Source organism: Cheilinus undulatus, linkage group 7 (genome assembly GCF_018320785.1).
Source record: "Cheilinus undulatus linkage group 7, ASM1832078v1, whole genome shotgun sequence".
NCBI lineage: Eukaryota > Metazoa > Chordata > Actinopteri > Labriformes > Labridae > Cheilinus > Cheilinus undulatus.
In genome coordinates this window covers 6,986,804-7,003,533 of record NC_054871.1, presented here as the reverse complement: position 1 = coordinate 7,003,533, position 16,730 = coordinate 6,986,804, and the positions used below count along the sequence as shown (strand labels likewise).

Below are 16,730 nucleotides of genomic sequence, written 5' to 3'. Positions count from 1 at the left end.
TTTAGATGCTTCTGTCCTCTTTATTTGTGCATTTCTATGAGTGTTGCCCTGTTCGTAAAGCTTTTTTATCCAAAGATTTAGAGAACCAGAAGTATGCCTGCCATTAATAAAAGAAAAAATACAAAAGTCAAGCTCAGGGTTCCTGCAGATCCTTTAAAACAGTGGTTCTCAACCTTGGGGGCGAAACCCCAAAAAACTTAAATTACACTGTTGCCACTTTACACCAATTTTGTCACATTTTTTACCCCATTTCATAATTTTTTCCCACCAATTTTAAAAATTTGTGCCATTTAACACCTAACCCTAACCCTTACCCTATTTTTGTCAGTTTTAAAATCTTTCCACCACTTTTTTTCTGCATGTTTTTGCCACTTCTAAACCAATTCTTGCCACTAAAGATTAATGTTGCCTCTGTTGACCCATTATTGCCACTATTATCCCCTTTTTACACCCAATTTCTCCCATTTAACCACATTTTACCATTTAATATACCCAGTTTTGGTAGTTTAACAAATTTCTGCCAATACCTGCCTATTTTTTCTTTCTCAGTAAACCCTTTCTTGCCAGTTTATATCAATGCTTCATCCCATGTCACCAAACTTCCACCCATTTTTGCAAATTTAACCCCATTTCAGCCACATTTTATCTCCTTTATACCACTATTTATGCCCATTTTTGCCACTTTAACCCATTGTTGCCACTTCTAACCTATTTCTGCTACTTTTAAAATCCAACTTTACCACCTTTTCCACCATTCTTTGCCTTTATTTACCCATTGTAGCAATTTTTAAACCATTTCATTTTTTTTTAACAAGTGTTTTACGTTTTTAAGAAGGCTTTTTACTACACAATGATGAAAAAAAGGTATTTTTTAAATGTTTTAGAAGACTAAGAGAGTCTTTAAGGCCATGACATGTTTTAAACAGTTTAAACATTCTAAACACTTTTTAAAACGCTTAATCTGCCTGACGACACACATGGAACCTGGCTATTCTATTAGCATTACAAGGTTACGATTCTTTATTGCATAAATTAGAATTTAAAGCCCTTTTGTTTTACATTTTCACCATTTATGGATGTTAACAATACTGACCCTTTTTAATTCCTTTCTTTCATCTATTCTTTGATAATCCATTTTTCATCTGTCTTCTGTTCAGAGTTTAAATATCATTTATCAACATGACAGGATAAAACATAGACTGGACATGGTTAATCATTCACCCTTCTCTCTTTTTCCTGCCGCTCTCTCTCCCCCTCCACAGTCAGCCAATTAAAATAGTTTCTTAGTGTTTGTGTCTGGAACTAATTACCGCTGTATTTGGTTCTTTTTACATGCATGTCCATGTGCAAACAGCAGAAACAAACTGATTTTAAATGCTGACTTTATTAGTTTGACCACATCACTGGTAGGTAGGTGGGATAAGTGTTTGTGTTCCCAGGTCTACAAAGAAGTTGTTTTGAGGCTCCGAGAACATTCTGCAAGGAGCCGAGGGCCAGACAGGCGTCTGAAAGGAGGGAAGACAAAGATGGCTTGTTCTGCTCTGCAGAGAAGGAGGAGGTGGAGGAAGAGAAGAGGAGCAACAGGCTTAAGAGGAAACCAGAGGAGAGGGAGACGTGATGAAGGATGGAAAGAGGGAGGGGAACATGAGAGAAAGGGGAGGGAGGAGGGGGTTGAGTTTCCATCCCTCACCGCAGGAAATCTGTGTTTGGTTTAAATGCAGGCCAGAGTCTCTTACAGGCTGCGAGTGAGTGAGAAGAAAATACAGCAGCATGGTGAGCCGGTGAGTCGCCTTTCTATTCTTTCATACAGGATAGACAAAAACAAGCCAACTTTAAATAGTTTAAGCTTGTAGATTCTTAGAAATTAAACCCTGGAAAGCATCTTAGTGATGTTTTATTTTTCCTTCTTTGTGAAGATAGCTGTGATGGTGAGATTTAAAGATGTGTGATGCAAGTTTTCCACTATTCCCTTCACTCAAAATGGGTGAATGCTTACTGGAAAAGAGATTCCTGCAGAAGTGAGACACTGAAAAAAATGTAACTGCATTCTTGCACTATTTAATGTTTAATGAAACCATCCAAAGCATGCCATCAAGTTCTAAATCAGACTTCTAAGACTCCGTAAGGCTCACATTTCATTGCAAAATATTTAGATTGCCTGAGTTATTTGCAAGAAAACTTTCAAACTGCTTTCGAGGTTAGTTTCAGGAAGAAAATACCTGAAATGAAGCTGATAGATGACCAGCTAACCTCAACACATGGTCTGTGTTGTTGCTGTCCTGAGGCTTTTGTGTTTTTCAGTTTAATACCACCTTAAAAGAGACTGCACGTGCATAAATTTCACTATAATCAAGACATTAAAAATCTGTTTTTCGTGTTTGATTATACTATGAGAGCTTGAAATAATGTAGACCCATTTCCAAGGGAGTTGGGACGGTGTGTGAAATGGGAATAAAACAGAATACAGTCATTTGCAAATTGTTTTCTGCTTGTATTTAATTTAATACAGCACAAAACATGTTCCAAGTAATTAACTATTTTTGTATGAATGTACACACATTCTAAATTTGATGCATGCTACCTGTTCCAAAGAAATTTGTACAGGAGCAAGTTTTTAATTGTTTCATCACCTTTTCTTCTAACAACACTGGAAGCATCTGGGGACTGAAGAGATTCATTGTTGAAGCACTGAAAGTGGAGTTCTTTCCCATTCTTGCTTGTTATACATTTAAAGTTGCTTCACAGTGTGCAGGTTTTATAATGCCATAATTGCCCTTCATATTTCATCATACATTCTCAAAATACAGGACTGGACTGCATGCAGGGCAGTCTACTCCCTGCATTCTTTCACTGTGAAGCCATGCTGTTGTAACTCATGCAGAATATGGCTTGGCAATGCCTCCCTGAAATAAGCAGGGACATCCCTGAGAAAGGTACCACCTGGGTGAAGGCATAAGTTGCTCTAAAACATGTGGGCCCAAATACACCCCTACACAGTCTCAGATGCTGGCTTTTGAACTCTGCTTTGATAACAATCTGGGCGGTTCTTTTTCATCTTTAGGCTGGAGGATTTGGTGGACATTATTCCCAAAAACAGTTTGAAAAGTAGAGTTAGACGTCAGTCCACTTTTCAACTTAATATCAGTCCATCCCAGATGAGTTTGGGCCCAGAGAAGTTGATGGCACTTCTGGATGTTGTTGATAAATGGCTTTCACTTTACATGGTAGAGTCTTAACTTGCACGAGTTTGCTGATGCTGAGCAATAATGCAGTGCAGTCCGAGGAATCAGAATTCAAGAGCATTTAACTTGGTGCTTTGCCTGCAGAGATGACTCCAGATTCTCTGAATCTTTACAAATTAAAGACTTTTGGGGGGATGTTTATGCCTTCACTGAAGGAGGACAGTGGAAAGAACCAGGAACAAGGATGAGAGGGTGGGGGAGAAACATCAGTGAAGTAGCTGCAGGCTGAACTTGAACCTGGTCTGCCCATGTAATATATGGGGCAAGACCTAACCCTAGGCCATCTGTGCCCCCTCTGAATCTTTAGATGATATTATGGACTGTAGATGCATGAAATCTCTACATTATTTTCAGTTGCACGCCAGATGGATTTGTTTCACATATCCAGCCTCTCATAGACAGCATTTGGGAAGGGGTAGAGGCTTTGCAAAAAAAACTCGGCGGGTGACTGGATGAACGTTCTGTCTGTCACATCTTTACAGGCCAATCAGAGCAACAAAACATGTGACATAAGCTACAAAGGAGTAAATCCATAGAGAACTGCATAACGCCAACCATGGCAACTGTAGACATGTCAGTACACAACTTTTGTCTTTTTTTTTAAAAGAAAACAACTCACTGCTGTTCTTTGTTCTTCTTCAGACGAAGAAATGTCATCAAGTTCTGATAAAACTGGTGCTTTAGCAGCATCCTTGCACTGTCTTCCACCACAATTGCACCGGCCTCTTGCTGCTTGCCTGCTTACGTCACGACTCCGCCACACACCCGAAAGTACTGCCCCTCACCGCTGATTGGTTCTGTCACTTTCTAACTGGGCCCAAACGGTTCAGACGGTTGCTTTGCAAGATGGATTACCAGTGAGAAACACGGAAATGGGCGTATCAGTTTGCTTTGCAACGTTAACTTTGAGGAACCTGTCCAAACTGTTGGACTCTTTGAGGGGTGGGTCACCTTTATTATGATAGGACAGCTGGAGAGAGACAGGAGATTTGGGGAGAGAGTGTGGGGGAAAACATGCACCAAACAACGCTGAGACCAGGAATCGATCCCATGGCCTGAGCATTGGGGACTAAAGCCTACCATCAAATTCAGAATGTTTGTATATTTCCAAAAAGACAATAAGTTTATTAGTTTGAAAATTCAATACGTTATCTTTGTGCTATTTTTGATCCAAAACAAGCTGCAAAGGATTTAAAAATCACTATATTCTGTTTTTAATTATAATTTACACAATGTCAAAACTTTTTTGGAATTCCATGGCTTGTGATGTCAGACTGGGTCTATAAAAGCTGTTAACCTTTTTTATTTCAAGACTGAGAATGTTATTAAAAATTTTACACAAGAAAAAGGCAACTCAACTTTGAATGTTTTTTTCAAGATTTGGTGGTGTACTGTTTCTTAAGTTTGATCTTTTATTTTTCCCATCAGTGTGGAGCATCCTGCTGCAGGATACAGGAAGATCTTTGAGACTGTGGAGGAGCTGAGTGAGCCCTTACCTGCAAGAGTCACAGGTAGGAAAAAGAGCAGATAATTGAACATTTTTCACAAATTCTGTCTTTATTTATTTGATGCACTTAGTTTAAATGAGTTGTTTGATGATTCAGGAAATAAAATTAATCTCCTTATATCACCAAAAATGGCAGATCACACTTCACAAACAGTGTTGCTAAAAAACTCCACCAAGGTCAAAGGGCATGTTGAAACATCAACTCTAGTCTTATGTTTTTGTCTAAAAGTTGTGTGACTTATTCATTTTACTAAGATATGAAGCCAAGACTTCATGTGATGTTTTCAGGAAGGATACCATCATGGCTGGGCGGCAGTCTTCTCAGGATGGGTCCTGGGCTTTTCGAGGTGGGGGACGAACCTTTCCACCACCTGTTTGATGGTCAGGCTCTCATGCACAAGTTTGACCTGAAGGACGGACAGGTGACCTACTACAGGAAGTAAGAGCACCAGTCCTTACCTCATTTATCTTGTTTAATCTTGGTTCTGTTGTGGGGAGAGCATACTCTGAAGTTTTGAGATGATTTCAAAAGTTTTGGCATGAATACGATCAAGGTGTGTGTCCAGGAATTTTTAATGGATGCCTTATCGTTGCCAGGTCAGGAATTTTTTGCATTTTCTGCTGACAACAAGAAAATCCTGCACATTTCCTTTCTTTTTTTATCATCTTGATGCTGATCCAAACACACAGAGATTTTTTATCACATCTGATTTCTGTTAGTGAATCCTTTGCAAATGAAGAAAACAGCTGACATTAAATTCATTCAAAGTGGAATGTAGCAACAGAGCAAAGACAACACTCAGCAGCAGACCACAAAAATCCCTCTGCTGCTGAAAAGACAGTTAGTTTATTTAGCTAAGTCAGTGAGATATTTTATGGCACTCATATCCACCCTGGCAGCTTGATTACTGTTGAATATTTTAAGGATTTATGACTCTCGTGAATGATTCTCTGCAGGTTCATCAGAACAGATGCGTATGTTCGTGCCATGACTGAGAACAGAGTCGTCATTACTGAGTTTGGAACGGCTGCATACCCAGACCCCTGCAAAAACATCTTCTCTAGGTGACCCAGATACACAACGTTGCACAGACACTGTTGAACTTTACATTTGGGATTTGATAGTCAGATGCTTAAGAAGTACAAACTGGTAGACATATTGGAAAATAAAAATATTTAAAGCATTGTCAGGTCTAGGTAAGGACCAGAAGACTCTTGGTTTAGCTTAGCATAAGACTGGACACAAGGAGTTACATGTCAGCAGCATTTGTTTGGTCAGTGCCCTTTTCTTACCATGCAACATGCAAGTTATAACGTGATACTATTTGTTCTCTAAGAGGTGCTAGTTTAGAGTTGTCTGTCTGACCTAGCTCATTTGCATCACTTTATTTATATACATTTCTCATCATATTAAAATAGATTATGAATATTTTACGTATATGCAATCCAAGCATCAGTGTTTCTCATTCCTGTGCAGATTCTTCACCTACTTCAAAGGTGTGGAGGTGACTGATAACTGCATAGTGAATCTCTATCCAATTGGTGAGGACTTCTATGCTGTTACTGAAACCAATTACATCACTAAAGTGGATCCTGATTCGCTGGAGACTTTAGAGAAGGTGAGAGCTGATTGGGTAACATCTTGCTTGTGTTTGTATGTTTGTTTGTGGAGGTGATGAGAGACTACAAGACAGATTAACATTATTAATCATGTCATTTATTTCCTAATACAGATTATGATCAGTTTATTAAGACAGCCATTAAAATAGCATCTTAAATAGAAGATTTATTCGAGTGTATTATTGTGGCGAAGAGACAAAGGGCCCTATTTTGATGGTGTAAAGTGTGTTTCCTTAATTGCATAGTACACATTAATTTAAGGCATTTCTGTCTACATCTGGGCATGAACTCCAGAGTGCAGCACACAAAGAGGTTGGATAAAGTTGCTTGTGCATGGTTGTTTTGTGAGTAACATGAATCAAACCTGGGATGCAGAGGGTCTAGTGCAGTGGTTTTCAAACATGTTTGCCCAAGGCACACCTGAAATCACGCCAAAATATCAAAGAACACTATACTCATTCTATATGTGAAATAGCACACCTGTGTCCCTTGCCACATCAGTTGAGAACCACTAGACTCTAGTCATGCCCCATGTTTGCAAGCAGCCTGGGTTTAAGTCTGGCCTGCAACTCCTTTTGAGGCTGCACAGCAGCACAGGGGTTAGTGCTGTTTCCTCGCACCAAGAAGATCCCTGGTTCCCTGGCCAGTGCTTTTCTGTACAGAGTTTGCATGTTCTCCCCATGCATGCATGGTTTCTCTCCAGGATTCCTCCCACCATCAAAGACATGATCCTAGGTTAGTTGGTGACTCTGAATTGGCTCTGAGTGTGAGAATGCCTGGTTGTTTGTCTCTGCATGTCAGCCCTCTGATTGGCTGGTGACCAGCCCAGGGTGTACCCTGCCTCCCGCCCAATGACAGCTGGGATAGGCTCCAGACCCAGACCACAGACCGGATAAGCAGTGTAGAAAATGGATGGATGGATGGACTTAAGCTATTAGAGCGTTAGCTCTTATTCTCTAAAAGATTCAGGGAGCACCTTCAGGATTTAAACTATGGATATTCTTATATATTTATTCTCTAACAGACTGAACTCTGGTTGGCTCTTTAAACTTCTCTACATTAATTGTGTCTCTGAACAGACAGAACACACATGAAACTGTATGAAATATGCTGATGAAGGACATGAGTTATATTTCCAGGAAGCACAACATCAGGAAAAGCTAAAAGAAATGTGAAAACATCTTCACACTGTGTAGAAATAATTATGGAAGGTAGAAATTAAAAAGACATCTGCGCTGCATGTTAAATGCTGTGCGCCATGCATACTCTAGGGCCCTGTGCTTTTTTTTTTTTTTACACACACATCAAGCAGTTCAATATCTTGTCATGTTTTTACATGTGCGACTATTTTTGCTGTTATTTTGAATGTGCATAAAGTTAAAATATAACAATGTCATTCAAAATATCCTGTACTGCCTTACAACAACTCCTTGATTGTCAGAATCTGTTTTCATGGGTCATTCATGGCTTTCTCTTCTTGAATCACTAAATCAGGTCGACGTGTGTAAGTACCTGTCAGTGAACGGGGTGACTGCCCACCCCCACATCGACAAAGATGGGACGGTCTACAACATCGGTAACTGCTTTGGCAAAAACATGAGTCTGGCGTACAACATCGTCAAGATCCCTCCTGCTCAGGAAGGTGAGTTCATTTTCAAATTTAAATAAATGTCTTTATTCAGATGTTATATAGTTTTTTCTCATAATTAAATATTTTATATTTATTTAATTCAATAAGGTTAATTTCAACACAGACAGAATTACACTTGAACTATTACCTAGAGGTTACTGGCCTCTGTGAGGTATAAGGACTGTTAAAGTACAGTAGGGTACAACTTTCAAAATCTACTCATTTCTTTTGGGATTACTGGATATTTTTCCCAAGTTTGAAGATAACCCTTAAAGCAGGCCCGCCCACAGAATTGACTGAGCCGCTAATAAACCCAGAGGATGGGCCCTCACTACTTGTGTTTTATTGATGATGTCAATGCATGTGTGCTGGATCAGTAGCAATGGTGCTAGCATCCTAGCTAACAGGTACCTTATTTTGGAACTGAAAAGGGTGACAAGCTGTTACTGGGTTCTGAGGTTGGAATTATTTATTCATGCTATTTTTTGATCCGTTTCACCACCTTTTCCATCCATAACTGCCACTTCTTTTTTCCACTTTTAACCCATTTTTTGTCTCTTTTTTGATTTTTTTTTTGCCACTTTTATCCCGTTTTGACAATTTTTTTATGCATATTGCCCCTTGTTGCCCATTATTGCATTTTTTGCCTAATTTTTGCCATCTGTCACTAACTAATGCTCTTAATTGCCATTTTCACCCAAATTTTACGTTTTCTTTGCTATCTTTTGCCACCTCTTTTTGCCACACCATCCCATTTTTGCTACATTTAGCCAATTTCTGCCACTTTTAACCCATTTATGCCCTAATTGCCCATTCAACCTATTTTTGCCACCTTTCATCTATTTTTGCTGTGTTTTGCTTTTGCGACCTTTCACCCATTTATGCCACTTTTTAATGCCGCTTTTTACCCCTTTTTTGCCAATTTTTGCCACCTTTCGCTCATTAATGCCATTTTTGCCATACTTCACCCATTTGTCCATGTTTTTTGGCACCTCTCTTGCCACATTACCTCATTTTTACCACTTTTGTCTTTTTTACCCATTTTTGCCACTTTCACCCATTTCTGCTCTTTTTGCCTACTTAATCTATTTCTGCCACTTTTACCCCTTTTTTGTCTCTTTTCTCTTTTTCTCTTCTTTCCACAAAAAGTTGGGGTTTGTTCTAAGTTGTTTTCTGGCATCCTGTCATTTGTGCCCATTGTGGCTCAGCTATGAAGTCTGACATCACTTTCCTAATCATTTAGTTCAGTGTGCCCATCCACATCATTAACATCACCAAGAAAGAAAAGTCGTTAACATTTAGAAAAAAGGCTGTTCTGTACCACCGTACTCTTAGATAAAATTCTCTGTTTTTGCTTTGATGGGGGGGGGGCATAAATAAAATAAACATGATTATCACAGATTAACTCTACAAGGGACCATGATGTTGTTGACCTCCATGGGCTAACAAGCATAGAACGGACTAGGGATGCTCGACTGCATCTCTTTAACATTGGTACAGGAGACCGGGTCTGTTTACAAACATCAGTCATTGGCCATATAATGTGACGTACAGAAATGAGTTATTAATGTTTAGTTCAGGGGAGAAACAAACTAAGAACAAATAAAAAATGTTTTAAAGTGAGAAGATAGATAAGAATAAAAAAATTATGAAATCTTAAAATAAATATGCACGAACAATAAAATGAAGAGGGAAAAAAGCTAAGTACAGATGTACAGGAAGAAGAACAGTAAGAGACATAGAAAAAAATGAAATAAATCAGTCAACATCACCTACCTTTCGTTTTATTTGTCTTTTGTTTCCAGACAAGTCGAATCCGCTGGAGAAATCTGAGGTTGTGGTTCAGCTGCCCAGCAGTGAGCGGTTAAAACCCTCCTACATTCACAGGTAGACGCTTCATTTCTTTCTCTTCTTTCCATTGCCATACTAAAAAATAAATTTGCTCTTTAATAATACTGCAACTATTTCATTCGGTACAAAAATTTTCTCTGTTTGTGTCTTTGCAGTTTTGGAATGACCAAAAACTACTTTGTGTTCGTGGAGCCGCCAGTGAAAATCAATCTGCTGAAGTTTCTCTCAGCATGGAGCTTCAGAGGAGCTACGTACATGGACTGCTTTGAATCCAATGAAACCATGGGGGTAAGCTACAGGGGACACTAGGGGGAGGTTGGTTACTGATCACCATCTACCAAAGTCAGAGGGTTTCAATTAGATGGTTTATAAGAACCACAGATCGAACTCTTGAGATTTTTATGAAGTGACTGCCAACAGTGAAGTCAAGATGCACTGACTGAAAATTAAATTCAGTACCATTTAAAATATCATGTAGCTGATTACTCCTATGTTTTAATCAGCTCTCCCACTATGCCAAATTTCCCTTTGCATTTGACAAAAAAACAGATCATACTTTGTCCAATAGAGTACTTCTGCTTCTGTCTCTCTCTGTACCAGCATCAGTCTGCCTGTTTAAAGTGTGAAAAGTAGTCACTCCTGTTTGGTATCATGGTGTGTACCACATAAAACATGGACCACAGAAAGCTAAGGAGACAGCTGTCCCAGGAGATTAGAAAGACAATTATAGACAACCATGTTAAAGGTAAAGGCTATAAGACCATCTCCAGGCAGCTTGATGTTCCTGTGACTACAGTTGACCATATTATTCAGAAGTTTAAGGTCCACAGGACTGTAGCCAACCTCCCTGGACATGGCTACAAGAGTAAAGTTGATGACAAATTGAAGAGATGGATAATATGAATGGAAACCAAAGAGCCCAGAACAACTTCCAAAGAGGTTAGAGGTGAACTCAAAGGTCAAGGTACGTCAGTGCCAGAACACACCATCTGACACTGTTCAAGCCAAAGTGGACAACAGAGGAAGACTTCACTGTTGAAAGCAAATCTCAAAAAGCCAGACTAGAATTTGCCAAAATGGATATTGACAAGCCGCAAAGCTTTGGGAGAATGTCGTTTGGACAGATAAGGAGCTTTCTGGAAAGTCACGTCAGCTTTATGTTTACAGACACAGAAATGAAGCATCCAAAGAAAAGAAAAATGTAGTTACTGTGAGACATGGAGGAGGCTGGGTTATGTTCTGGGGCTGCTTTGCTGCATCTGGCACAGGGTGTCTTGAATCTGTGTAGGGTTCAATGAAATCACAAGGCTGTCAAGGCATTCTGCAGCCAAATGTGCTGCCCAGTGTCAGAAAGCTTGGTCTCAGTCCCAGGTCATGGGTCCTCCAACGGCCTAATGACTCTATGAGCTGTAGTTAACCACTGCAAAGAACCAGACATTTAGGACCATTTCACTTCTAATCCCAGTTTTACCCTTGGAACGAAGAGAGGGATTTTTTGGGTTGATTGCATGTGACAGCCTGTTTATAGACTTTCATGTCTGTGTTGTAGACGTGGTTCCACCTCGCCACAAAGGACCCTGCAAATTACCTGAGCAGCCACAAATACAGAACGTCGGCTTTCAACATCTTTCACCACATCAACACGTACGAGGAGGAGGAGGGATTCATTGTGGTCGACGTCTGCACCTGGAAAGGGTGAGTGTCTATGTGAACGTTTAAACGTCAGTCTTATTACCTCATCCTGACATTTACCCCTTTTTAAATAGTCATGACTTTGTGTATAACTACCTTTACCTGGCCAACCTGAGGGAGGAGTGGGAGGAGGTGAAGAAGGCAGCCATGAGAGCTCCTCAGCCAGAGGTCAGACGATACGTGCTGCCGCTGGATATACACAAGGTGAGTGGTGCTTATACGCTGTATTCATACATGCAAAAAAACCTCAAAAGGGTACTAAAACAGGGGTCATCAAGTACATCTGCACAAGGGCCAGATTTAGTCTCGACAGAAACTCTGGGGGCCGGACTTTCAAATACACAAAAATTAAATAAATATTTTGGTCTGATTGAAGTATTGTTGTAGTAGTATTTGTATTTTCTTTCAAAACACAGGGCGTCTTTAGGCATTACCAGGAACATATCAGCCTACTATCTATAATGCAGCAGGCCAAAAGGAGACAGGCATGACAACAAAATTGGCTGGGCTCTTGAAAATCCCAGAGAATGGGCCCTCGCCAATTGTGATCTAGTAATAGTATTAACTCATTTTTGACACTTTAACCACTTTTTGCCTCATTAATCCAATTTTTTCAAAAATGTAACCCCTTTTGAACCACTTTACCTTCATGTTTAATCCCCTTTGTGCCACTCTTATCCATTTTTGCCATTTTTCTTTTAGTTTTGCCACTTTCTAACCCTTTTTTATTACATTTTTTCAACAATTTCTGCAACTTTGAAACCAATTTTTGCCATTTTTAACCAATTTTTGATACTTTTGCCTCTTTAACCCAATTTTTGCCATTCTTTAACCCATTTAAACCACTTTTACTGCATGTTTTATACCCTTTGTGCTACTCTTTTATCCATTTTTGCCACTTTTCTTCTATTTTTGCCATTTTTTTTAAACCCCTTTTCATAATTTTTTTTGCACTATTTTCTGTCATTCGTAACAAATTTTTGATACTTTCTGCCCCTTTTTTCCTCTTGCCATTTTTGTCACATTTTAATCTCTTTTCATCACTTTTTCTGCCAATTTTTGTCCCTTTTTGTCACTCCACAACCCATTTTGCCACTTATCACCTATTCTTACTCTCTAATCCCCTTTCAACACTTTATCTGGTCATTTTTGCAGCACTTCTGCCAACCTTAACCCTTTTTTAAATATATACTAATTATGACAGTAAATTTCAGTAAAAACAAATCAAATGTTAAGTCGTTCCAAAACTATTTAAATATTGTTTGTGGGGTGGATTTGACATTTAAAGCTAAAGGACACTCTTAAAACCACAGCATCTTCTTTTCCTCCTTTTCTGAATTCAATGATTTTTTGGGGGGGCTGGACAGGAAGCTTTGAGGGGTCTGATATGGCCCCCAGGCTGCCAGTTGATGATCAGTGTACTAAAATATGGGCTGAAGGAGTCTTAATGAGTTTACTGTGTTTCTCTCTGGACATTGTGGACTTTGACAGCTGAAATGATAAATGTCAGTGCAAAATTTGCAAAACTAAAACTTGAAAAATGTGAATTTCAGCAATGTGACGACTCAATTTACTTAAAAATACTTTATTTTGATATTTTACTTCCTGTGTATCTGTTTGTTTTGTCTCCTTCCAGGAAGAGCAGGGGAAGAATCTGATCTCTCTGCCCTACACTACAGCTACTGCCGTTCTTCGCAGTGATGGGACTGTCTGGCTTGAACCTGAAGTCCTCTTTTCTGGACCAAGACAGGGTAACACACAGATGTAATGAATGCATGCAGCCTCACCTACTGCAGTCTTCCATTTATCTCTTTTATTTTATATTCTGTGTTGAATAATTATACACCAGTCCTCTCTTTTAAAGAATTGTTATTCATAGTACAAAAATCAGATACTAAAAAGCTCCATTTAAATAAAATGTATGGAGTTTTGGTCTTGAAAAGGTAAAAGGCAAGCTTTCAAAAAAACCCTTGCATAAAATTGCAAAAGTGTTTGCAATGAAATATGAATCAATATTATGTTAAAGAGACCCAGAAGTACAAGAATATCAAAGAAAACTTCCAAAGGTGCCTCTGAATATTAACCTTGCAAAACAGATATATTGGCCAGATTCCATGTCCCATGGACCAATCAGGGTCATTTAATGAGAACAAGGCGGTAACTAAAGGCATGGGTTAGATTTACTGCAAGCAAATAAACAATGGTGGCCAGTGTTTAGCTTAAATGTAGTTAAAACAGGCAGAAAGAAGTTTTTGCTCTTCTTCTGACTGACTTGTGTGAGAGTTTTATGCACCAACTAGCTTCACTGATTGTTAACAATGATAGTGACTTCCTGTCAAGCTCATGTTATAGTTTTCTGGTCTAATCCCCCTCCTCCCCTCCCCCTCGGAGGTTCTTCCCTTCCCAAACACTGACTATGACGATATCTCTCCCTCAGCGTTTGAGTTTCCTCAGATTAACTACTCCATGTGCAGTGGAGAAAAATACTCCTTCACCTACGGCCTGGGACTCAACCATTTCATCCCAGACAAGGTAAGACAGCCTCACTAAATACAGCGTCAGCGTCCCTACTTTTAAGAAATCAAGGGAGCGTCTTTGTGATGTTGTTTTTGCGGACTTGCTGCAGATAGTGAAGCTGAACGTTCAGAACAAACAGACCTGGGTGTGGCAGGAGGAGGAGTGTTACCCATCAGAGCCGCTGTTCGTACCCCGACCTGGAGCAACAGAGGAGGATGACGGTACAGCACACACAGACTTAGACTTTAATAGACAACAAGCAAACTATGACTCAAGAACTTCACCTCAAACAAACCCTTATACTAGTGGTGATAGGTATGCTATCATTAATGTTTACACCTCATCATTGTCACATCTGTGAGGGAAACAAACACCTGTCTCTTGTGTTTCAGGTGTGCTGCTGAGTATCGTGGTGAAGCCGGGTGCAGAGAGACCGAGCTTCCTGTTGGTGCTGGACGCCAAGAAACTGAGGGAGCTGGCCCGAGCAGAAGTGAACACCATTATTCCTGTGACGTTACACGGCATGTACAAACCCTAAGTCTTGATGAATAACTGACTCTAAATAGTGGATTTCTGAACATATTATACCCTTAAAAGTGACTTTAAGCTATACATAGGTCAACAAGTACTTCTATCAAAGGTCTGGTTTACATATAGTCAGGTATTTCTGAAAACTGAGGTTTTCACCATGTTACATGTATTTTCAACACAAAGAAACGCCTCAGTTTTCAAAAATACCTGCCTATATGCAAACTAGGCCTAAATGGTTTAAATTAGTGGATCTCAATTGGTGGGTCGGGACCAAAAAGCGGGTCATTAAGTGGGTCCTGAATGTGTGCCTGAAAAAAAAAATGCGCCAGAAAGTCTGTGAAACTTTCAAACTCACTTGTTTTGCCCTGTCTCTTTGTTTTGTCACATTTGCATGCTTTAAGGTAGTGCAGCACAATTTGGTATTAAGGTGTGATTTTAGTTGTACTGGACAATAATGCAGTTTGCAAATGTGATATAATACATTCAAGTTTTTCCTTTCTGAAAATAAAGGTACTTCTATAAAGTGCAATGGTGGCACCATTGTAAACTCAGAGGCCTTTCTGCAGGCTTTTTCATAAACCTTTTAAGTTCTACTAAATGCAAAAAAAAAAATGCCTGGCATCAAAGGATTTTGATTAGAGTAATTGTGCAGCACTACTTTGAGGTCTAAACTATACTATTTTTCATTAAATAAATCCAGTAAAAAAAAAAAATCAGATTTTCGAGTTTATTGTCTCATTGAGGAGTAGTTGGTGGGTCCTGGAGCTCAACTATGTAGTTAAGAACCACTGGTTTAAATTATTTATTGTGCTTAACAAATTTATTAGACCACTTGTCATATTTGTCTCAGAGACCATCCAGCATCATGAAGTGCTTTAATGCGGACTGTTTCATTTTCAGTGAGCTCTCCACCTTTTACCATTTTGAACAGGAATGAGGAATTTCAAACTGAATTCACCCAAATTTGAGCCGGTTCACTGGGCTTCTCTGAGATGTAAGAAATTAATCAAGCATAACATTCAACCGCTAAAACTAATTTTTCTGTTCAGGAATGCAAGTAAATAACTATAATTTGACATTTTAATCAAGAAATAATAATGTGCTTTACTATTTTTCAGTTTTTTTGTTAATCAGTAAATTTGAAAATTCCTGGATAACAACAATAATTATATTTTAGCACTAGAAATATCATTTGGGTTAAAGAGCTTCTACATATTGGTGTATTAACCATTGCAGAAACATAAAAAATGATTTTGGTAATTACCAATGCTGTTAATTTAGGGCAGCTGTGGCATAAACCTTACTTTGGGCGGTGGTCTAATACATTTGTTAAGCACTGTACATTATTGGTTGTTTCTAAGGGGGCAAAAAGTACAAGAAAAGATTCTCAGTATTTTTTTTACATGCACGGGCCTCAGGATACAAAACAAAACAATGTAATCTTAATATTTGTCTCAAAAAGATGTTTTAGTACATTTATCCAGCAGTTAAAGCTCCCTGCTGATCATATCTTTTCATGTAATCTACTTAGCAGAATCAGCAGCAGGTGAACAAAGACAGCCATTTACTTATCCTCAATATTGTCTTATTTAAAATCTCAAATCATCTTGTGATACATTTTTCATAATTTCTTAAAATACCAAAAGTATATGGTTTTATTTAATCAAGTTATCCAGCACGTGGTTGGGTACCATTATTCATAATACCTTAAAGAAGATGACATTTATATTATTGTTCGTATAAGGCTATGTTTTACTATTTTTGGCATTCAAGCTTTTTTTGTTATGTATGTGTTTGCAGCCTCTTGTGTGTGTGCATGACAAAAAAGAACATTTTTGCTTCTTGATGACTGATTTATAAAAATATTCTGCAATGCTTTGGTAAATTTGATACTAATTTCTTCCCTGAAATAGTTTTCAAAACGTTGCATAAGTGTTGCACGTGCAGCTGCATGAAACGGCCTAAACAGGCTTCATCATCCACTGTTGTTCAGAAATAAAAAAAGTGTTTTAAAACGTCATTGGGTCTCTTGATTTCCTTTAGATGTCTCTTTAACTTTATTTTTAAATATGGGTCCCCTGTTTGTCTGAGTTCTGGTTTAAAATCTTCCTGTGTAACCAGCTAAAACAACCTGAACAAT

At 38.8% G+C, this 16,730-nt stretch overlaps 1 protein-coding gene across 1 annotated transcript; it reads left to right on the top strand.

Annotated features, from left to right (window-relative positions):
• The first annotated feature begins 1,704 nt into the window (after positions 1-1,704).
• Positions 1,705-15,422, top strand: LOC121512430 (retinal Mueller cells isomerohydrolase-like). The gene is made up of 14 exons (XM_041791701.1): positions 1,705-1,781; positions 4,671-4,753; positions 5,038-5,188; positions 5,707-5,814; positions 6,227-6,368; positions 7,864-8,011; positions 9,805-9,886; positions 10,006-10,138; positions 11,400-11,545; positions 11,617-11,746; positions 13,179-13,293; positions 13,980-14,074; positions 14,169-14,280; positions 14,452-15,422. Exons 1-14 carry the CDS (start codon positions 1,771-1,773, stop codon positions 14,595-14,597), a joined length of 1,602 nt encoding a protein of 533 aa, XP_041647635.1. The 5' UTR covers positions 1,705-1,770; the 3' UTR covers positions 14,598-15,422.
• The last annotated feature ends 1,308 nt before the right edge of the window (positions 15,423-16,730 follow it).

Coding starts and splice junctions, on each gene's coding strand:
- LOC121512430 (XM_041791701.1), top strand. Junction 10,139..11,399: donor AATCCAATGAAACCATGGGG/GTAAGCTACAGG, acceptor TCTGTGTTGTAG/ACGTGGTTCCACCTCGCCAC. Junction 11,747..13,178: donor TGCCGCTGGATATACACAAG/GTGAGTGGTGCT, acceptor GTCTCCTTCCAG/GAAGAGCAGGGGAAGAATCT.